Source organism: Lepisosteus oculatus, chromosome 16 (genome assembly GCF_040954835.1).
Source record: "Lepisosteus oculatus isolate fLepOcu1 chromosome 16, fLepOcu1.hap2, whole genome shotgun sequence".
NCBI classification, from domain to species: domain Eukaryota; kingdom Metazoa; phylum Chordata; class Actinopteri; order Semionotiformes; family Lepisosteidae; genus Lepisosteus; species Lepisosteus oculatus.
The window spans coordinates 3,052,168-3,075,737 of record NC_090711.1 but is presented as its reverse complement, the minus strand read 5'-3'; the positions used below and the strand labels follow the sequence as shown (position 1 = coordinate 3,075,737).

At 55.0% G+C, this 23,570-nt stretch overlaps 1 protein-coding gene across 2 annotated transcripts in view; it reads right to left on the bottom strand.

Annotated features, from left to right (window-relative positions):
• The window catches only part of gnas (GNAS complex locus), a 65,634-nt gene that overhangs the window by 14,879 nt on the left and 27,185 nt on the right, over positions 1–23,570 (bottom strand). For both annotated transcript variants that reach the window (XM_069179302.1, XM_069179303.1), the window contains exons 2-4: positions 17,169–17,241; positions 5,554–5,608; positions 4,876–4,995 (exon numbers count right to left, since the gene is read on the bottom strand). In XM_069179302.1, coding sequence (XP_069035403.1) covers positions 4,876–4,995; positions 5,554–5,608; positions 17,169–17,241 — 248 coding nt within the window. The remainder of the gene's footprint in view (positions 1–4,875; positions 4,996–5,553; positions 5,609–17,168; positions 17,242–23,570) is intronic.

Sequence of the window (23,570 nt, the reverse complement as noted above, 5' to 3'; positions counted from 1 at the left end):
AGTCACTCCAACGAGAGCGAACAGATCCGGTCCTGTGCTTGAAGGGGCGTCCCATGCCGACAGGGTACAGTGATCTTTTCACCAGAAACTTTGGGACAGTGAATTAAAACTGAGAACAGGAGGCACTTTGCTGCACAAAAGGTTTTGGGTTTTGGGGGGTCTGGATCAAGCTACCCAGCTGAGTGGACGAGATGCATCGGTGGAGCTGGACCTGGGAACTGCCAGCCCCAATCAGCCCACAGGGGGCAGATCCACCCAACGTCTGCAGAGCGTCCCGTTTGTCGTCTGCAGAGATCCGTCAGGTGGAAAAGAAAAACAAATGAACAAGCTCATCAGGCTATCAGTTTCGAGCAATCCGCAGGGGTGAAATTGCTCTTGGCTGCTATCAACCGAAGAAAAGTTTTATACTGAAAGCACCAGAGATAGGGACAGAGACAGACCTCAAATGATGGTAAATGGAGGGTGTGGCGAGGGCCATGCTCAACAGCTGCAAACTTTAGGAAGACCTCTCCCTCTGCAATTTTAGCTCATGTTATGAGGACCCCTTCCCAAAGACGGACAGACAGACGCACACACACACTCCCCTCCAGGGAGAAGAACAGTGTGTCCCAGCAACAGAGACTTCATTTATAACCAGTCACATGCATCTACAGCACAGGCAGGAGAAAAAAAATTGGGCAGTAATTTCTTATTGCATTACTGAAGCCAACCCATAATCCACTGGGCTGCGATTGAATACAGTATTGTTCCTCCTGTCCACAGGCTCTCTCTGCAAGTTGGCCTTTTTATTTCTTCTAAAAAAAAAAAAGCAAGGACTAAGATAAAAAAACAGACAAGATTTTACTTAGGAGGGAGAGCTGTGCTACCGAGAATGACGATGCAAAACTTCAGAAGGAAGGGAAAAGCGGACGAACTGCAGGACGATGGGAACAGCGTGCAGAGACGCGAGAGCCTGGCCCCACGCAGGTCACGGGGACCATCGGACCCCGACGTCTGGGCCTCTCCATCGTGCGCTCAGCCAGCACGGTCATCAGGGAAAGATCCGGTAAACCTGCGGGACCCAGGCCCTGGTGGACTGGATCCGTGCACCACGGACAGCCTTGTCCCTCGACACGACATCTCGACCCGCAGCCCAAGGCTGGGCCGGGCCTCGAACCCAGTCCCCCCAGGGGACTCTTCGCCACCACCCTGCTCCAGAACGGGCGAGGTCCTCCGTTGGAACTCCGGGATGAGCCCCACGACCGCCGGCGCCTATCCCGCCCGCCGCGCCGGACGAAGTGTCTGGCAGGACCCCTCGCCCGACCCGCCTGCTACAACGCCGCTCTGGGACGGGCCCGGCCCAGGGAGACCTGAGCACGGTACAATAAGATCCAAAACAGGACCCGTCGGGGATACGAGAACAATAAGAAAGGACGAGTGGCACGGAGGCGAGCTGGGGGGGCTTTTTTGGGGGGTTCATGAAACATCCATTTGTTTTCCGGCGGCGTGCAGCCTCATGAAAGACGCCATCCTGCAGCCCCGTGTTTTTCGGAGATGGGTGGGGCGGACCGAACGGCGTGCCAGATCCAATCCCATCTGCCCACGGGGAGGCGAACAGCGGTCTCTCTCTCTCTCTCTCTGCGCGAGTTATATTTAGATCAGGACAAAGGAGGAGAGGATACGGACAAGAACAACGACCAGGAGGTTCAGCCACTGCAGGGAGCCATGGGCGGCACGGTGCTCGCACAGCGAGGAGCTGCTATATAGCGCCTTTCGGCGTGTGCCCCCCCCCCTCCCTCCCTCCTTGAGCAGTCCCGCACTGTAAAAGCTGGGGTGTGGTGTGAAAATGAAGCTCCCAGTCACCATCCACATCTTCCCCGGCCAGTTACGTGCAGTTTATATGCCGAACCATGAAGAACCCCCGGTGTCAGATGAACAGAATCAATTACCCTGCCGCTGAGATCATGGGCCTTGTGATGTGCTCTGAACCATTCAGACAATGGCTCGGGTTCCGGAGACAAAAAAAAACTGGAAACAACGTGGAACTTAGAACAGGAGGCTCTTTACCCCGAGGGTGGTGGGAGTGTGGAACAATCTACACAGCCACATTCCTCAAGTGGCTTCTTACAAGAAAAGGCCAGATGAGACCCGGGGATCAATCAGCTACTGACCAAAGAGCAGGGTGGTCCAAAAGGCCTCCTCTCGCTTGTTACCTCTCTTATGCTCTTAGTGTGCATTTGGCATGCGACACCTGGACAAAACAGAAGGGAATTCATTACTCTCATCCCAACCTCAACTGAAGGGGTCCTCACTGGACAAACAGGATGAGACGGGACCTCAAATATTTCAAAACCCAACAGAATGCATTCCACATCCCACTCAAGCTGTTTGTAGAGGTCGAATGCATTATTCCGCAAGGGAGATTAATACATTGGCCTGTCAGCATATTACCACAAGACACGCAAGAACAAAAAAATCTACGTTTTCAAGAAAAAAGAAAGAGAATGAGCTGAAGAGTTTCCAGGTGTTGTCCTCGGGACACGCACAGGCTGATGGGTTTGTGCCGTGTCTCTGCGCACCCCTCTCTCGACACAGTTCGGCAGAAGACAGAAACGGAAAGGATTCCCCATCAGCCTTTCTCCTTTCCCTTTCTCTCCCGCTGGTCTTTGCCGTTGTTTGAAGTCAAGGGCTGAGATGACATCTCCATCAGTCCATCGGCGCCTGGAGACGTCCACTGACCGGCCACTGCCCGCCCCCCCACTTCCTACTCACCCCTCTCTCCTCCCACTGTCCCTCTCCTCCCATCTCTCCAGTCCCTCAAAGTGTCTCTCCCGCTCTCTGGCCCAACTTCCTTGTTTCCCGGGTGTGTGAGTCCTGGAAGGTGCCAGCTCAAAGCCCGCTGAACCAGCCCAACCGGTTGCGGTGTGGCGGCCCAGGCAGGCAGGGAGACTGGTTGCCAGGCTCCAGTCATCCTGCCGAAGGATATCATAGTGGCCCGACTACTTCCCTGACCACGCTCTGAAGATTTTCACCCATCAGAGACTGCACCAACACAGGCCAGAACAGAGCAGACTGCAGTAAAAGAGAACGGAGTAGTACAACTTACACTAAAAGCAGATTGCACTAAAATCGACCAGAGTAGTGCAGACTGCACTGAAAGGGAATGAAGTAGTACAAATTGAACCAAAGCAGATTGCACTAAAATAGACCAGAGTAGTGCAGACTGCACTGAAAGGGAATGAAGTAGTACAAATTGAACCAAAGCAGATTACACTAAAATTGACCAGAGTAGTGCAGACTGCACTCACTCGGACTGGAATAGTGAAGACTGCACTGAAAGGGAATGAAGTAGTACAAATCGCACTAAAAGGGAACTGAGTTGAACAAATTGCACTAGGGCAGACTGCACTCACTCAGACAAGAATAGCGCAGACTGCACTGAAAGGGAATGGAGTAGTACCAACTGCACAAAAGCAGATTACACGAATGTGGACCAGAGTAGTGCAGACTGCACTAAAACACATCGGAGCAGTGCAGAAAACCAGCCAGGATCAGCCTGGTAAAATGCAGCGGGAAGCTTGGTTTGTACCCTTGAGGGACAGGCTGATGCACGGAGTGTGTGGAACTGATGTGGGAGCTTTCCCCTTGGCTCAGACTGGCCTGGCACACAGACGCTGGCAGCCTGGGAAAAACTGCCGAGTTCCCAAGCCCTTCAGAGCGCTAACCCGGGACCGCCTTTCTCCTAAATTAAACCTCCCCGTGTCCCAGACACAGTCTCTATCAGTCAAGCCCCACAATGACCTGTCCCAGAGAAACAGGCTCCGATGAGCACGCAGCAAGAGGAGATGTGCTTCTGAGACACCGGAAAAGACCTTGGTCAAAAAGCTGCAATAATATAATACCTTAATAAAAACAAGCAGCTGCAGCTTTCACTTTTCTCTAGAATATAACTGCACTAAACGTAGCGTACACGGGAGCCCAGCTGCCCGCATCTCAGGTTGTCACAGCACAGGGAAAAGGGGCTGACATTCTGGGGAGAGAGGAGAGGCCCCGGCGCAGTGCCATTAGGGCTATTATCTTCCTTCAGCACAAAAGTCTTTTCTTTAATGAGCGGGCACTGGGATGCCAGGAGAAGCCTTGCTGCCGTCTGGGGAGCCAGGAGGCCCCCCAGGTGAGAAGAGGGTTTACCGACTTAACGAGCTAAATGAGAGCAGAAATCAATGGTGGAGAAAGACACGTCCTCCTTTTCTGTCAGTTACGTCACCATGCTTTAAATACGCATTCAGCAGTGCAGTCTGAAAAAGTCTGCTTGTAAAACACTGCTTCCTCTCCAGCCCTTGATCTGCTTGGCAGTGAGTGGTTAACTGACCCAAGGACCTTATCCAGCTGTCCCTTGAGGGAAGCAGAGGTAGCAACTTCAACGTGGCTGGGTAACTTGTTCCACGCTCCCACAACCCTGTGCGTAAAGACGTGCCTCCCGTTCTCGGCATGAGATGCACTTCCAACATAGATTCCGCTGGGGCCCTCTGGTCTGCGTTTCACCTGGGTTGACAATGTCAGGAGTCTGAAAACTTCTATCGGGCCCCCTTGTAATCATTTAGGTTCAAGACTAAAAAGTTGCGTCGTCATCAAATTTATCTGGTTGCTCTTCTCTGTACGAATTACAGCACACCAATATCTTTTTTGCAAGTTGGGAGACCAAAATCATACATAAACATGTAAATGAAGCCTTTCTGGGGGTTACAAACTTCGAATATAACCCCCGATTGAAATCTATGCGTTTAAGCGTGGGGCCTAGTATTTTGTTTGCCCTTCTAATGGCCTGCCCTTGTGGTCCAGGCGTCGTAGATGTGCCTACGCAAACAGCCGAGGAGCCCTGCTACACCAAGCCCTCACCGTAGGGAACTCGAAGTCTTTCTGGTTGGCTAGGTTGAGGATGTAGTCGATTCGGAACTGGTTGTCTGGACAAGCCAACTGGACCGGCGGCGCCAGCGTGCTCATGGCTGTGACGATAGTCTGCGAAGAGCAAGGGGCAGAGGTCAGGGTGCACTTTCACATCCGCCCGCAGAGGACTGAGAAAAACCAAATCCAGGAAACCCCATGATGCGCACAAAGGAGCTTTTCTGTTTTTTGTTTTCTCCTCTGCCTGCACCAAAACGACTGACATTTCATTCTGTTTCTGTGTTACAAAGTCATGCACTTAGTCTAGACCACCGATTCCCCACACCCCTATATAATCATTCAATGCAGGAAGTTGTAGCAAATGTCACAAAGGAAAGTTTAATCTCTCTGCTAGGACACGAGTAACATCAGAATTGCTGGGCTGATCTTGAACCAGACCCCTAGTTTCACACGTGCAACGCCGGGGTTTTCCGGTCCTGGAGCTTCTGCAGATTTTCAGCACAACACAGCTCTGACTCTAAACCAGCTCTTTACTGTCTGAAGGAGACCAATTTCACCACCTCTCCCAGCTCCGCAGGTGCTGCTGAACTGCAGAGACCTGGGAGCCCCGCACACACACACACACACCTTGGTCATCAGACACCGCAGGCCCAGCCCTCCCGGAGAACTTACCTCTATAGCTTCTTTAATATTATTTTTAATGTCCTGAATTTTCTGTTTTTTCTCTCTGCAAAAGAAGACACAGAAAATGGGAGAACATTAGCAGTGAATCTACAGCTCCTGCATAACCTCTGTTAGAAACAGCACCTCACTGGCAGGCAGGGCCTCAAGACAGGACATTCAGCACATCTTGCACACTTTGGGTGTTAGTAGATGGAGGTGCAAGAATCTCATCCAGCTATTCTGTGCAGGGTGCTCCAGACACCCACCACTACTAGTGTAAAGCAGTTCCTGTACTACAGAGAGGGATAGAGGGACTCCCCTCCTAGATGTGACGAGCCGTGGGAGCCGAAACACTGGGATACAAATGCAAACAATTGTTAAACCCACTTCCCCTGGATAACACTGGGGCCCCAAGGGTCTTTGCTCCGCTACCTAGTGTGACACAGTCCATCGGAGTCCCTTTGATAATACCGTTCTCATTCTGAGGACTTGTACCCACTCTCCCACGACCCTTGCGAAGAGCTCTCCAAGATTGCAGCCACAGAGATTATTGGACACAGTGAAAAATGAACAAAATCAGGGACAGGTATATAAATATAATCTGCTTTCTCCAATCAGGACACACAAAGCTCAACTTGATGTTGGAGTCTCTCTCGTCGGGACTGGCAAAAGGTTTTGGGGTCCCAAATGATGTCATGAAGGGAAAGCCCAGAACGCTCCCTTCAGGGAAGAGGGGATCCCCACTCAGTCCCCTCTCTCCATGAAGAGGGTCTTCCTTCCTTCATCGTTCTGAAACAGAAGGGTCTTGCTCACAACAGCGGCAGCAGAGGGACCCCCCTGCTGCTGTTGCTCCCACACACCTACAGGAAGGCCGGCGCACTGCCAGCCAGGCCACACGGTGGCGCGGTGGAGTGGACGGGCCTGCGCTGGCTCTCCTCCCTCCCTCTCGCTGGCCAGCACGAGCGGGTCTCCTTCCGCCCCTCCCCAGGAGCACCTGCCCCTCAGCGTCTGTGTCCTCCAGTTACCCCACCTGCCCTGCCCTCGCACACCGAGGCCCGGGCTGCCTCAGATAACCCCGCACTGCAGACAAGCGCTCCTGAAAGCGCTCGCAAGACCCTCCTGGAAGCATCTGTGCATCTAAAAAAGCCCAGCAATACTATTCACAACGCCAACTGCTACCTGTCTTCTGGTCTTCCCCTGCCCGAGAAAATTAAATCTATTTCCACCGTTCACCGTCTCCTCACCCACTCGCTAATCCGCTGCCCAGCTGCGCAGACGGCACCAGCTGCCCTTCACTGTCCGCAAGCAGCCCTGTCTCGTTCGTGCTCCCACTCTTCTCCGATGGGTACAGGGAGCTCTGTCACAGGCGCTAAACCCCTGGAAATAACTTCTGCCGTATCTACTGAGCCCCATTAACGATCATTTTCATCTGTCTGAAGATCGGAGTGGATCGGCAGCACGATGGTGCAGAGGCTCGCACTTCTGCCTCACCACACCGGGGCCCCGAGACCAGTTCTGGACTCGGGGTTCGTCTGTTCTCCCCCATGGTCATGTGGGCTTCCTCTGGGTGCTCCCACAGTCCAAAGAGACGCTGGTAGGCTAACTAGATTCTGGAAAAACTAGAACCGGTGGGAGTCCTGTGATGGACTGGCGTCCCATCCAGGGCGTCCCATCCAGGGCGTACCCTGCCTTATGCCCAATACATGTTGGGATAGGCTCCGGCTCTCCCCACTATCCTGAACTGGAAGAAGTGGTTAGCGAGCAGGTGGACAGGTGGATGATGTCGCGCGTTTGTCATATTCCGACAACTTCGATCCGCCATGGAACCGGCTTCGGAGTGAAACCCGGCGAACGGCCGGGTCTCGCGCAGCCCCCCGCCCCCCCGTTCCCGGGCTTGAGCTCCGGCCAGGAAGCGACAGCTCCCAGGACGCTCCGACATGTGTCGTCCTCAGAACTGAATCAAAGCCAAACACGGTTCTCCAGCCATATCCTCCGCCCACACCTACTGTATACCCATCGCGAACAAATCAGAGACACATCTTTCCGAGTGGAGCCTCAGCGCACGGAGCAGGCTCGGTGCTGGAATTATTCTAGGTTTCTGAAAGAATCCATTCACAAAAAAATTCAACCCGAGGGAGTTTGGGGTGGTGGTGGGGGGGGGTGTTTCCCAGTTTCTTCCAAGATTCCAAAGCAACGAGAGAGGGAAAGAGGAGAGTGAGAGGGACCTTCATTCGAGGAAGGGAGAAAGACGGGGAATCTACAGCAAGGAAGCAGGGAAAAACAGGGATCTTCGAGCAGAGACGAGAGGGAAGAGCGAGCAGGACGGGAACAGTGGGACAGACCGAGAGAGGGGGAGGTGGGAGGGAGGACATTTTCACGCGGAGCGCAGAGATCGTGATCGTGGGACTTGCTCCGGGCTGTCCCTCTCCGCTGGGGCCCCGGTCACAGAGCCAGGGCTACAGGTTATACTGGAACTTCAGGTCAGCAGGCCGGGAATGAGAGGAATCCCTAAAATGCAAGAGGCTGGGCCGGGCTGGGCCGGGCTGGACCAGAAGCAGAATGGAGAAACAGAGACGCAGCGTAGTAAACTCACGACAGGGGCCAGCAGAGCTGGAGCGGCCAGTGGGGACACCTTGCCATGCCAACGCTGCTTCTGAGAGACAGGGGACTCCAGCAAAAACCACGTCTAACGAGACATTACAGATGTTGTCACAGTTTCACGCAGATAACTCACTCCAGAAGATACCTCCATTTCCCACACTCACTCATAGCAAGCAGGAAAAAAAGAATCTATTGGAGATCCTTCAAAAGTATTTACAATAGCTGGCTATACAGACGCAGCAAAAACTGAAGAATGCAAACTATGAAACATTTCCACCCAGCGGGTGTCTTCAGGACGATCCACTGAAGAAAAGTGGATGCTAGGCGAGAGAGCTTTCAAAGCTGAGAAGAGGAGATATTTCTTTACAGGAAAGGTGGTGGGAGTGTGGAACAAGCTCCGCAACCCATGTGGCTGAAGCAGAAACCCGGGCTTCTTTCGAGAAACGGCAGCTAACTGATCTCCAGCAGCCGATCCCTCTCTCCGTGTGCTGGACCAGTCCCACAGTGACCAGTCCGGTGGCAGCGCAGCTGGATTCCAGCGACAGCAGGCCAGGTCACCCCCAAATCATATCAACACCTCATGGTGACCCCCCCAGCAGCAAGAGGCTGCGTCTCCATGGACAAAAACTGCGAACACGCGGGCGCGCACGCAGACTGGCCAGCAGACATGCCTCGCTATCCCTGCGCCACTTCCTGCTCCGCAGCCCAGCGAGGAAACGCCACCAGCGGACGCCACGCTCCGAAACCCAGCTCCCAGGCAAATCACAGCCTCCCGTTGTGTTATCACCCGGTGGTCCTCACCCGGAGTGTGTGACCGATGACTGGGGGGAACCAGCAGCATGCGATTCTGTTGTGTGCGTGTGTCTGCAGAAACATCGGACACCAGGCCCCTAACAAGCCATGAAGGGGAGCGAACCCTCCGCAGAGACGGAGCGAGCACTGCAGAGGGGGAGAGGAATCCCACCCACCAGGGGGGCGGAGGAGAGGGAGAGCCTGCAGCACTCCTGCTCAGACACACCCGGTCGTGTACTGGGTTCTGAGCCCAGTTGAGAAGAGCCTGTTTGCATTTCCAACATGACAGTCATTAAAAAGTCACATGCCATCCAGCGGAGGGTGTGTGCTGGGGAGGGTGTGTGAGAGTGAGCCAAGAGGGCTGTCTCCGCATGTCGGTACGTCTCTCTCGCCAGGGGGTTGTGAGTGTGTGGGCTGGGGGGCACACGGGTAACTTAGAGCAAGTTAAGAACTGGGTGTGTCCCCGCAGGCGAGGGGGTGGGGTACAGTGTGACTGACGCCCTCTTCCTGTGCCTCACCTCTGCTGTGGGTGGGTAGCGTTGTGGTTTTCAAACCTATCCAAACTACAAGCACCCTGCGCTTGGGAGGAAACTTACCAAAAAAGCTGGCAGGGGGATGTGGGTAGGGAGGGTGGGTACGCTGCTGAAAAATAAGCCCTTGTCGAAGCTATCCCTCCTCTCTCTCCCCTCACGGGGCCCAGTGGTTTGACCCAGACCCGTTTCAAAGGCTCTGACAGGGGGCACAGAGAGTCCCATTAGAATGGAGGCCCGAGCAGAACCCAAGAAGGCCAAGTCAGCAGGAGTCCAGACTGCTGTGCAATGGGGCCGTGCAGAGGACAGGCCCGGCCCAGCACACCGGGCAGAGCAGGAGGCCCACAGAGCGCTTCGACAAGTACCGGGCCGGTCCACACAACCGGGTCGCAAAGAAACAGCACCTCGCTTTTTTATCGGTAAAGTCTCGCTGTGGCACCAAGAGCTGAGAGACCTGGCCAAATAAGAGCCGTCATGGAGGGACCCCCACTCGGACCACGGACAAACGCCCTGGACAGGGACAGGCTTGTCACACACAGATCAGTCAGGAGAGCGTAATTCCAGGAGGAAAGGAAAGGCTGTTTTTTAGAACCCGGGATTTCACAAACGGGGAATCGATCCTCTAATTCCAACGAGCCGCACACCCCACCCAGGAGCCTGAAGGGCGTCAAAGGAAATTCAGGGAACGTTGCCGGGAGGGGCTTTCGTCTCCAGAGGTGTAGGCGTGTGGTACAAACTGCACAGTCATGCTGCCAGTGCTGAGTCACCGGCACAGGGGGGGAGTCAGAGCGGGGTTTTGTCATCAGTGAGCTGAGCAGCGCTGGAGTGTGTGAGGTCTGGTGACGTGATGAACCCAGGACTGGGTGACATCAGACCCCCCCCCCGCAGCTGTAAACAGACCCGGTCACCCCTCCCTGCCCAGCAGCCCAGCCGTGAAACAGAGGACTTCCCTCTTTCCGCACTCCTACATACAACAGCAGCCCTCTCACAACAGGAAAAATACAACTGACTCCCCCGCCCGTAAGAGACACCCTCACCGAACAAAACTTCCCTCAACGCCGACCGGAACGGTGAGATAATAATAATAATAATAATAATAATAATAATAATAATAATAATAAACTTTATTTTATATAGCGCCTTTAAAGGCGGCTTCTCAAAGCGCTTAAAGATACTGCACCACCGAGAGAGACCCTCCTTCTGACAAAGACATCCTCACTGAAGCTGACCCCTCGCTTACCCCTCGTTTACCCCCCACCCCCTCGCTCTCTCTGACCCCCCCTCCTCTTACCCCCCGCCCCCTCGCTCTCTCTGACCCCCCTCCTCTTACCCCCCACCCCCTCGCTCTCTCTGACCCCCCCTCCTCTTACCCCCCGCCCCCTCGCTCTCTCTGACCCCCCCTCCTCTTACCCCCCGCCCCCTCGCTCTCTCTGACCCCCCCTCCTCTTACCCCCCACCCCTCGCTCTCTCTGACCCCCCCTCCTCTTACCCCCCACCCCCTCGCTCTCTCACCCCCCTCCTCTTACCCCCCACCCCTCGCTCTCTCTGACCCCCCCTCCTCTTACCCCCCACCCCCTCGCTCTCTCTGACCCCCCCTCCTCTTACCCCCCGCCCCCTCGCTCTCTCTGACCCCCCCTCCTCTTACCCCCCGCCCCCTCGCTCTCTCTGACCCCCCCTCCTCTTACCCCCCGCCCCCTCGCTCTCTCTGACCCCCCCTCCTCTTACCCCCCGCCCCCTCGCTCTCTCTGACCCCCCCTCCTCTTACCCCCCACCCCCTCGCTCTCTCTGACCCCCCCTCCTCTTACCCCCCACCCCCTCGCTCTCTCACCCCCCTCCTCTTACCCCCCACCCCTCGCTCTCTCTGACCCCCCTCCTCTTACCCCCCACCCCTCGCTCTCTCTGACCCCCCCTCCTCTTACCCCCCGCCCCCTCGCTCTCTCTGACCCCCCGCCCCCTCGCTCTCTCTGACCCCCCCTCCTCTTACCCCCCGCCCCCTCGCTCTCTCACCCCCCCCTCCTCTTACCCCCCGCCCCCTCGCTCTCTCACCCCCCCCTCCTCTTACCCCCCGCCCCCTCGCTCTCTCTGACCCCCCCTCCTCTTACCCCCCGCCCCCTCGCTCTCTCACCCCCCTCCTCTTACCCCCCGCCCCCTCGCTCTCTCTGACCCCCCCTCCTCTTACCCCCCGCCCCCTCGCTCTCTCACCCCCCCTCCTCTTACCCCCCGCCCCCTCGCTCTCTCTGACCCCCCCTCCTCTTACCCCCCGCCCCCTCGCTCTCTCTGACCCCCCCTCCTCTTACCCCCCGCCCCCTCGCTCTCTCTGACCCCCCCTCCTCTTACCCCCACCCCTCGCTCTCTCTGACCCCCCCCTCCTCTTACCCCCCACCCCCTCGCTCTCTCTGACCCCCCCTCCTCTTACCCCCCACCCCTCGCTCTCTCTGACCCCCCTCCTCTTACCCCCCGCCCCCTCGCTCTCTCTGACCCCCCCTCCTCTTACCCCCCACCCCTCGCTCTCTCTGACCCCCCTCCTCTTACCCCCCGCCCCCTCGCTCTCTCACCCCCCCCTCCTCTTACCCCCCGCCCCCTCGCTCTCTCTGACCCCCCTCCTCTTACCCCCCACCCCTCGCTCTCTCTGACCCCCCTCCTCTTACCCCCCGCCCCCTCGCTCTCTCTGACCCCCCCTCCTCTTACCCCCCGCCCCCTCGCTCTCTCTGACCCCCCCTCCTCTTACCCCCCGCCCCCTCGCTCTCTCTGACCCCCCCTCCTCTTACCCCCGCCCCCTCGCTCTCTCTGACCCCCCCTCCTCTTACCCCCCGCCCCCTCGCTCTCTCTGACCCCCCCTCCTCTTACCCCCCGCCCCCTCGCTCTCTCTGACCCCCCCTCCTCTTACCCCCCGCCCCCTCGCTCTCTCTGACCCCCCCTCCTCTTACCCCCCACCCCCTCGCTCTCTCTGACCCCCCCTCCTCTTACCCCCCACCCCCTCGCTCTCTCTGACCCCCCCTCCTCGCTCTCTCTGACCCCCCCCCCCCCCCCAACTTGCCCCCAGCCCCTCGCTCTTTCTCTCCTCTCCTCCTGTCTCAATCTCTCTCCCACACGGACACTAACCAGGGACAGCAGGTATTAATTAACCCCATTAATGTCTCCCTATAGCTGTGGGAAAATACCAGTGGAGAGCTGGGGTGAGGGACCCAAGGCCATGCTGGTGAGCCCTGATCCAGTCCTGCAGCCTGACATGCATGCAGAACCCAAGGGCGTCGTGCTGTCTTGTAAACACCTTCATACTCGCTGAACTGCAGGTCTCGTCTTAGTGCATGGCCATGTGCGCAGTTTTTACAATTTCTTTCCATGTTCTTTGCAGAACACTAAAAAAAACTCAACTGTCACCCTTACCGAGTACAAAGTTCAAGCTCCTCCAATAACAGAGCCGACACGACACAGGAAGGAGATTTTTCAAGCAGCTGCAAGCTGAATTGTGCATCGATCCTCAGTAATAATGAAACACTGCACACAAACATGCGTCTAGGACAGGAATTACCACAAGGTCTCTCCTTTGCTGCAAAATGCAAGCAGGACTGTTCCTGGAAGGTTGCTAGAAGAACTTTCCAGGCCAAGAAACAATATGAACATCAACTTTCCGCTACAGGGTAAAGAAAGGTTTTTCTAAAGCTGCCCTGTAAATTCAAGAAGATTTTTATGCCCCACAATGAGCAGCAAAGTGACAGCTCAGCAGGTCGTTTCGGAAGTGTCCGCCCCTTGAAAAGGCAGTCTCTCTTCAGGGGCTGTCTGCATTACAGCTCCAGAGTTAAAGACAGTCGCACTACCTGCTCGGCAGTAATCCTAAACCTCTGCAACTGGAACTGGTCCTGCTTCACAGCAATTCCATTCCACGGCACTTTGAGTCATTTGGGATTTTAAGGCTGCAGGCTCCTGAAGAAAACAGGGCTTGTTACCTTATTCTGAGTCAATCTGCATTCAGAGAGCTGCGACGTCGGCATCAGGCACCATCTCTCCCCTTCATCACGACAGCCCGTCCAAAATGCCCACAAGCGGAAAGCCTGAAACTGATCGGACTGCTCCAGAGCAGGAGCCACACACAGACTCAGGACTGCCCCAAAAGCTGTAGGAGACCCTAACACTACCCTGTCTGCTCCCACAGATACTGAAGCTCGACAGAGCAGAGCTTTTAAAAAACAGCACAAAGCTTTGGGCCTGGGTGGAGGGTGGAGGAGGGGAGGGGTTCCTCAGGAATTTTGTAATGTATATATACTCATATATACTTTGTAATGCATATATACTCATATATACTTTGTAATGCATATATACTCAAGCGGGGCTCCTCCTTCACCAGCCGCGTGAAAGTCTGAAAGTACTGAACAGAAACAAACCGGCCCTGCATTTTCATTCAGGCACCGTGGGCCTGTCATGGGGGGACCCTTCCCTGGGGCGCAGGATGGGCCCCGGACTGGTACTGCTTCGAACCCGGTCCCGGTCACCTGCCGGACCGTGAAGGGGTCTCCCCAAGATGCAGCGCACAAACAGATGACCACCGCCCGTGCCGGGGGGGGGTCATATACTGAAAGGGGGTGGCCCAGGCAGAAGCCCGCAGGCCAGTTGGGGTACCAGCACGTCCATCTGGCGCCCCGAATCTGGCACTGCTGCTGGGTAACAGAGAGGCGGCTGTCTGGGCAGCCCGTGCCGACTTCCTCTTCCTCCGAGCCGCGACCACAGAACACGAAGAACAGCTAATAAACCTAAAAACCCAACAACTCGGGTTTCCTCTCCTTATTGATCAGGGAGGGAGAAGAGATCCCTAACCCTCCGCCTCTGTGCTGATGACATGGAAATCGGAAGCTGCTGGAATACCCAGAAAAAGCTTTTTAACACTGCCTGCTGACGATCAACCACCGATACTGGTTAAATTAAAAAGATGACAGACCGTCTCATAAAAAAAAGGATTTAACAATCTTCAAACTGGGGTGGCGCAGTGGTCAGCATCCCTGTCCTGCAGCGCTGAGGCCCTGTGCTGGGTCGCTGTCTGCGTGGAGTTCGCCTGTTCTCCCTGTGGTCACATGGGTTTCCCCTGGGAGCTCCAGTTTCCTCCCACAGTCCAAAGACATACTGGGAGGTTAACTGGCTTCTGGGAAAACTGGCCCTGGTGTTCAGCCCATGCGCGTTTGTGTTTGTGTCTGTGTCTGTCCTGCCCAGCAATGGACTGGCATCCTGCCTTGTGCCTGTATCTTGCTCGGACAGGTTGCGGGGAGGCTGGAGCCTGAGTGGAAGAAGCCGCAAGGAAACTCTTGGATGGATGAATAAATCATCTTTGACCTAATACCTTTGCATTACTGACCATCAGCTCTTTTCCCAGCATTTCAAAGCAGGTACTGGTTTTCTTTCATTAATGCAGACACCTAATTGCTACCGGTCGCCCTGTAATTCTCCGGGGGGATGCTGTCAGGTGTCACGTTAGGGTGGCTGTGTGCCCTAGCTCTGCCCACACGCGTCACAGAGTGGCCTGGCCAGCCCCGGTCACCCTAGTCCGCAGGGCGTATGGTCAGTCGGCAAGGTCAGTCCCACAGCTGTCAAGAAACCCTGGAGCACGCAGTCACGCAGCAGCTTGAGAGACAAACAGCACCATGTTCACCGCCTGCATCGCTCTGCACACGTGACCCCACGCCCAGGAGAGCCCATGTCAGATGGGCTGGCCCAGGACCCTTCGCAGAGGGCAGGTACAGCTTCTTCCTCGCCGCGCGCGGGATGTGGCAAGGCTCTGTGAAGTCTGGCCAGCGCCACTCAGGGCAGGTTTCTGAACAAGCACAAGCCCTGCTGGTAAGACAGGAAGCTGGGGGACTGTGGTTTCAGAGGCTGACGCCTGGTGCGGCGCTGCTGAGAAACAGCACCTCGGAGGACCTGGGAAGGAGACTTGCAGAGTGTCTAACCCCCCCCCACCCCCACCCTCCGGTGCTGGCCGCACCCTCACTGCTGCCGGCGCCTCCGCGACGCAGAAACGCACTCCTCCACCCAGGCCTCAGCACGGCCAGCTCGGCGCAGGACCACAGCCTCGGCACCTGCCTCGTCCCCCGGAGAGAGAGAGAGAGAGGGGGGCCCGGGACACTCGCCACGCCCCCCCGTTTCCCACACCCCCTCGGCCTGCCACATTCCCCGCCCCCCTCCGAGACCCCTCCACCGGCCCTGGCCCGCAGCATGACTGCGCCGGCGCCTTCAGATCTCCGAGATACCAGGGGAAGAAGCTGCACGTTAGGAAATGATTCACTGACCGAGGGGCTGCTGATGGAGCCATCGGATCTTCCCCACAGCCCCACCCCTACCTCTCCAACAAGCCTGGAAGCACAGAGTGGCATTCCAGCCGGGGGGCCGCCCCCTGCACACACATGCACACACAGAGTGGGGAAAACCGGTCAGGCGAGAGCTGGCCCACGGAAATCTCCTCACCGGGACTGGAGACGGAGACCGAGAGAGAGAGAGGGGAGGGAGAGCTGCTTCTTCGGGGCCGGCTTTCTGATTTGCACGCCAGCTGCAGGTTTCAGATTGGATCTGCTGGTCTGCTTTGCAAAAATACCGCCCAAGCCACGGAGCTGCTGCTGAACCCCAGCCCGAGCCCGAGAGAGAAGAGAGGGAGTGAGCCAACGGGAAGAGGAGACCAGGTCTCGGAGAAAGACCTGACGCAGAGCAAAACGAGAGCACAGAATACCTGCCCAGCACACGGCACAGCCCCAGAGCCCCTGCCTTGCTCTCACAGCACAGGGGCCCAACTCAGACGCTCAGCCCCAAGCGCCCTTCTGACAATCGCACAGGCAAGCCCAACCCCCAGCGAATGATGCCGGGCTTGGAGTCCAATAACGAGATGAGAACCTGACATTCTCCAGGTTAGAAACAACCACGTGTTTGCTGAAAAACGCCCGCGTCTGTGGGCCAAGCTCGTATCCACCAAAGTGTCGGTCAACAGTAACACCACCACTAAAACTTAAGAAGAAGGACAACCAGAGCGCCTGTCGCAACCTGACGATTTTTTTTCCCAGGAAGCCTGCTCCCTCTGTTGCTTGCCCAGTGACCAGGGTCTCCTGCCTTTCCACTTCTCTCACCGGGAGAAATAAAACGGAAGTCCTGATTTCGGGGAGGAGACCAACTCCGTCACGGCTCCACGACAGAGTGTCACTAAACAACTAAGAAAACATTCGGCACAACACAACCGTCCTCTTTACATCATGATTTCTCCGTCTCAAACGCCCACGCCCCCCCCACCCTTCCACTTTGCGGCCGAGTCTGAAGTGACTCCTGACCTCTGACCTTCAGCACCTCCCCTGCGTTCTCTGAACAAGCTCGCCCCCTGCTGGCAGGGACAAAGCAGCTGCCCCCATTAGCTCTGGGTCAGCTGGCTTCAGGGAGAGGACCATCACGAGGGCTCACATCTGGCACAGCAATCATTCTGATCGATTTCTAGGTCTCGTGAGATGCAGCCTCTTCTGGAAACTGTACTGATCTGCTGTCAATAACACCTTCTGCTTTATTCACACCGACTGACAGTGACGAAGGAACCACATAATGGCCCACGCGAGATCCTACAGCTGGCACAGCCTGATCACAACGCCATTTCACGGGAGCCCGATCTTTTTGCCTTGGCGTTCACCTGGCTTCTGCCTGCAGCACAGAGCAAGGAGGGTGGAGGGAGGAACCGAAGAGACTCACTCAGCATTGAAGCCATTCACATGCAGGATCCGCATCTGCTTCACTATGGTGCTTTTCCCCGATTCGCCAGCTCCTGCGAAGGAAAAAAAAAACAACAAGGGTCACAAATAAAACGAACCGACTGGGCTGCACTTGTGGTCCGAAACGGTACGGAGACCGGCCCCCCAGGCGGACTGCTGGACCTTCAGTTCGCTTCTCACTGCTTCCCCTGGCGCTGCGCAGATCCATCCCCCACCCCTCTTCCTCTGGGCACGGCGGTCACAGGGGTGCCCCCCCCCAGACTGGCCACACAGCTTGCCCATCACCATCAGTGTGCCAGGCCTCCACGAGTCAAACCGCTGAGAACAGTACCTGAACTACACTGGGGGTGAGCAGCCCTGTGTCTCCTGTCACACCCTCCCGGTCCCCTCACCCTGCCTCAGCGGTGCTTCTGTCACTCCTAGAGCATGAATCTGGATAACCACACGGCCCTACAGCTCTTTCGGGCAGCACTCAGTCAGTCCCTGCACACCCGTTTCTCCTTCCTACACATTATTCGGACTCCCAGAGCTCAATACTACTTTCCAGGCACAGAAATACCAATGCCACCGGAAGCACACACTCTCACTGAAGACCACAGCTGCACAGCTCCAGTCCTTGAAGGCAGAATCTAGCAGGTTTTCCAGGTTTCTTTAAATTAACGGCTGTAGACTTCTGACATGTGATCCAGTTAATCTGATGACCAGATTAACAGGTTTATTAAGAGCAGAGGTGATGAATCTTGCAGACGCACAGAGCCCCCGACCAGGGGTTTGTATTCCTCCCCAGTCAGCGCTGCTACAGGTCATGTCAGTTTCAGGCTGGCGGCAAGCTCAAGTGAGTGACTGCGGGAAAGCACAATCGGAGCCAACCGGTAGATACTAAGGACCAGGGCTGGAGACTGCAACCTGGCACAGCGCTGCACAGACGAGCCCCAGCTGTGGGAGTCTGAGAGCACCTCTGTCCCCAGGCTGGGCCTGGGCTGCCGCTCCCAAATCAATTACTGATCCTTGGGAAGCACAGATGCCTCCCAGAGACGCCACTACCACCCTCCTGGAGTCCCTGAGGCTGCAGTCCAAGGCACAGCTCACTGGAGGGCCTGGTTAACTCATCCCAAACCCTGACACGCTGTGAGAAGCAGTGCCTCCTTCACTGATCCTACCTTTCTATTCCTTCTATAGTCGCTAGAAATGTTAACAGCTCAAAACAGACACCTCCACCTTCCCCTTCTATTTTCCCCAATAAATAAACACAACATACGTATTGTTCCTGTTGTCTACATTATGTGGTGTTGTCTTTTGTACTGTGTTTGTCTCAGCAGAACAGGACAATACCTAAGTGTGCCACCTGCCTGCAGCCTGACCGCCAAATGATCACTCACTAAACACCTGGGACGAACAGAAACCATCACCTATCAAGCCCTGTGATTCAGCCAATTCATTGCTTGTGGCAACTGTAATTAAACACCCTGACGATGCACGTTGGTGTTTTCTGCTGCACAGAAACGGCAGTTCTTCATTAAAACATGTCAGGCGCACAGAAGGAAACTGAAACAGCTGTGCCCGACACTGACCATCACCGCTGGGTTAGTTCGCAGACCCTGATGGAAGGCGAACTTGTTAGTATTCACTTTTATAAAATATCCATCTTATGTGGACGATGAAAAGGCCCAGGCTAATAAAACGAAGAGGTTAAGGGGCTCAAATTTGGCATGGCTTTAAAACTGCAATGAAGGGTCAGGCCATCCGGGTTTCTGAACAATCACTTTAAATAAGAAATTAAGAGTTTGAGACCTCTGTAGGTGGAGCTGTTCACCTCTCGTCCAACCCTTGACTGTCCACTCACCACCTCCAGGAACAAGATCCAATATTTATAAATCAGTCGAATTAGTGCCATTCCTACGTTTACAAAGCCTGCTGGATTCCAGCTCACTGTTCTGGGCCTTAGGCACCTTCTGATCAATTGCACTGCAAGAACAGCAAGATAAAAATAACTGCAATAAAAATGCATCACAAAAATCCCGATTCTCTGACAACGAGCACGAGCACACTAGATCCTGCACTCCTGCATGCAAACGCAGGGATCCGATTCAGCTGGAGGGGTGGAGCCCTCTGAATTCCTCAAAAGCGCTCAAACCTTGAGACAAACGCAAAAAGCCGCAGTATTTCCTCCTCCGTGCGCTGTACTGCCTTCCAACCTACCAAGTGGCCTCCACCGTGAAGCAGACAGTGTGCAGAACTCCCACAGATGACACACTGTTCCACAACAGGGCTACCCTCAGCAACACGGGGTCCCACCAGGCTGGAGCACGAGAGGACGCATCTGCTCAAGGACACAGTGCTGGCAGTGGGGACGTGAACTCGCTGTCCCCCCCCCCACACCCTGTGCGCTACATCAGGGGGTGTCCAGCCCTGCTCCTGGAGGGCCGCTCTGTCCGCAGGTTTTCCAGGCCTCTTTAATGAGGAGCTGGGAGAATAACCCCAGTAGCAGCCTGTTTCGTGACGCGAGGCGCTAGACAGGAATGAACGCCCGCAGACACGCCTGCCCTCCAGGACCAGAAACTGGTCACCCTGGCTTCAAGCTGTGCCGTCACCAGGTGCTGAAAGCAAGATGGCAGAGCAGCGCCTTCGGCTGTCCCGTTTTCAGGGAGCGGCCCGTGGGGGTCCCCCCCTCCCCCAAGTGCATCAAGACCGGTGACACGTCGTGATGGGGGTCACAGCTTCATGCTCGTCCCAGAGAGGCGACTCCGGAAGCGCAGCACACACCGAACAACCACCGCAGCGCCGGACAAACACACCCGCCTCCATTTCAAAACAGAGTAGAGCAGAGCTGCGCTGCGCTGGCGGAGCAGCAGAGTCTGGGCTCCTCCAGACAGAGAGAGAGAGAGGGAGCCGGAGAACAGCCCACGTGAAATTAAAGTCATACGAACACAGACGATGACATGAGAACAAAACATCGCCACCAGAAGCCTTTCAAAAACAAGACAACGGAACAAAATCACATTACGCCTGATTAACCGAAGACACTAGAGAGAAAAATCAAACAGTCTAGTGCAGGGATTGGCAAACTGGGTCTGGAAGACCTACAGGGTCATCTGGTTATAAACAACCAAGCCCTTCAGTTCTCATCTTCAATCGATCCATGTTAATGCGATCCTTAGCTCAAGACCGAAAACACTTGAGGCCTCAGCCCAGTCCAGATCAATATGACCTAGGGTTGAGCCCCTTTCTCCAGGGATAAGGCTTCTCAAACTGAGGCCCATCCAACCCACCACATTCCAGCACTCAACGTCCGGCCAGCACCCAAATAAATGCAGCGACGCTGCTAATTCTCAGTTCTGATGAACTGCAGTACACCCTGTAGTGCAGCATCATCCACACTGACACATGCAGATGAACAGTGCTTGCAGACACAGGGATACGGGAGAGGTCAGAGCACAGCAGGACACTCCTGGTCAGTCCGCTAGCCTGCACACATGAGGCACAGCATGTTTAGAAAAAACAGGAGCTTCCACATTAGGGTGAGAGCTGTCAGAACAAAACCCTAGCTGTTCCCCAGCTCGTCAATTCTTCAAAGTGCAACAGTGAGGGATGCGGGTGAGGCAGCTACATGTGTTTAACCCCGCGCAGGACGTAGGAGTCCTGCAACCACCTATGAATCCCCGAGCCCAGATAACGGCCCGGCAGCGGACGCAGATGCACCAGGAAACGACGAACCGTCAGACCCACATTCCCTTCCAGCGCAGCAGCACTGATCGCTCCAGGCCAGAGAGGCCAGAACGCAGCAAAATGTAGGAGCTGGTTTCACTCGGTTACAGCATGCAAACGCAGCACTCTTCCCACACACCTGAGTCAAAAGAGAACACTAGCAAGCACTGTGCATTGCTTACTTACATCGGGAGCACAGTGCTACAAAGCACACTGAACAGTAAGCGTTTTGAACAATCTAATTGGCATTGGAACAAGTTAATGAGCAAGCCTGACTGCCGGACCTGGACACAAACTGTTTTGTTTTTTTATTAGTTAAGCATCACATGTTTAGTGGGGAGCTCCACACCAATGAGCTGCCACGCTCCATGCTGCTCGCGTTAGAGATCTGTGTCCCAATCAATGTACCCAGTCTCCTGCAGAGAGCTCAGGGATGGAGCTGGGGTTCCCACTGACCTGCAGATGGATCCCTTTCAGGATTTAGGAGCTGAAAGCTTTCATGCAAGACGTACCTGGAAAGCACCAAACTGAAATGACCAGCATGAAACATCCTCCGCCCAGCGGTGGCCATAACACAAGAGCTCATCACTGGCAAGACCTGGACGGGAACCAACACCTGCACAACTCAAGTCTAGGAGTTTCCTCAATCTGGAGGGGCCTTAACCACTGCGCCTCAGGGGTATGACTGCCCATCCCATAATACTACATCCAGACTACGGCAAGCCAACAACCCAAAATACGCAAGGGCGATGGACACCACACGACTACGACTCGCTCTCCTCTGCTCCGTTGCCTTATGTCCCAGGCTCTCCTCACGCTGGTGCTCGATGACCACTGCGCGTTCGCCTGTTACATTAACCATCCGCAACCACAGGCCCACACCTGTCTCTGGAGCAAACTGGGAAAAACAGCCACCTCAACCAAAAGCCCCGGCATCTTCAGACAGCTATACCGCAAGAACAAACAAACGAGTTAGGTGGGCTCGCTGGCCTGCTTCGTAACTGCTCTCGGATGGTTTCGCGCCAGCTCTTCCTGAACGGCATGCGTTTCGTGCCAGCAGCAGCAATCCACTCCGAATGAGAACCGAGAACCAGCTGGGGCCTTCCTGGAACTGGTGACCCCAAAGAGCTGCTTCCTCATCGCCGAGGGCTGCACCCTGACAAGATCGGAGCCAGGGGTCTCCAGGTCTAGGATCCCAGCGACTCCCGGTCTTTTTAAAGGCCTTTTCCACTTCATGAATTCAAACCTTCATTTCATTAACGCTGCAGCTACAACGCCTCAGAGCCAGGCTCGAAGAAGCACCATCATGCGGTTCATTGAAATGCCGAAGACGAGCCCCAGGTAGCGGACAAGAAACCGGAAATGCCCAGATGAAGTCACCTGACAGGGCACTCCGAAGATCTCCCCCCCGCCCCTATGGGAAAGAAGGGTGACAGCATGGGGTGTCTTAGGTCAGGAACTGAAAGGTGTGAAGAAGCTGTTAAGTGGGTCTGATGTAGCCAGGGATCCGCTCCTTCAGCAGGACTGAGAACCTGACTCTGCTGCCCCCCCCCAGCACCAGGACTGGACAGCCCTGCACTAAGGCCGCTCAGAACCTGCTCAGACGGGTCGGGCCTCGTGTAAAACACTTGTGCCCCCTGGCTCATTCTTCCACGTTCCCCCGAGATTTAAAAACCTGCCAAGAGCAACACAAAGCAAGAAAAGCCACAGACACTTCGCAGTGCCCCCGAGAGTCCAATTCCACAAACCACAAGCCTGAAAACACGTCTGCCGACAGGTGAACCAAGGGTTAAGAGGGCTTCCCAGCGCTTGAAAGTCCAGTGTGAGATTTTAGAGATGAGCAAACATGTGCACAGGTATGTATATGCTTGGCAAGCATACACAGACAAAGCATATCCCTATAAGCCACGATTTATCATCTTTAATTTATATATCAGTCCACTTGACAGCTCCTGCCCGTCTTCCAAATTCTCTTCAACCTCCGAACTGCTAAAAATCGCATATCAAATGAACTTATGTCTGCTCAAACACTGAGCTCTGCGGTCTGGTCAGAAACGGGTACAACTGGCATTAAAGCTGATGCCCGTTTTCTCTACAGAAATATTCTTCAGAAATGTTCCTTTTTTTTTGGATGTTAATGGTTCCACAGAGACAGTAAGCAAACAGAGTTGTTTTCAGCAAAAGCATAAATTCAATGTATGTGGTGAGAATCAACCGCTTCCTAATTCTGGGACACACTCAGGTTTGGGAGTTAAAAAACCTGAAGAACTGTAACAGATTTTACATCATAACTGATTATGATGATTTGTTTCCACGTGGACGGAAATTAAATTATTAGCTGCATTTCGTTTTAGCTTAGTTAGTGGCGAAACAAAGCAAAGGTCACAAGTGGAAACTATGGGGAAATAAATCTGAGAAGTTTCGGGGGGCACTTCTTTACACAGAGGGTTGCAGGAGTATGCGACAAGCTAATCGGCCATGTTATTGCAGCCAATAAAGCCGTTTTTTTTTTCAACTAACGGCTGAATAAGATCCCTTGATCAATCATCTTCTAACTACCCAACAAGCTCGATGGGTCAAATGGCCTCCTCTTATTTATCACCCTGAAGCTCTCCGTGTAAGGGCGAATTTGCAAACGGGAGCGGCACCGGCACCCCGAACCATTCAAACGGAGCCA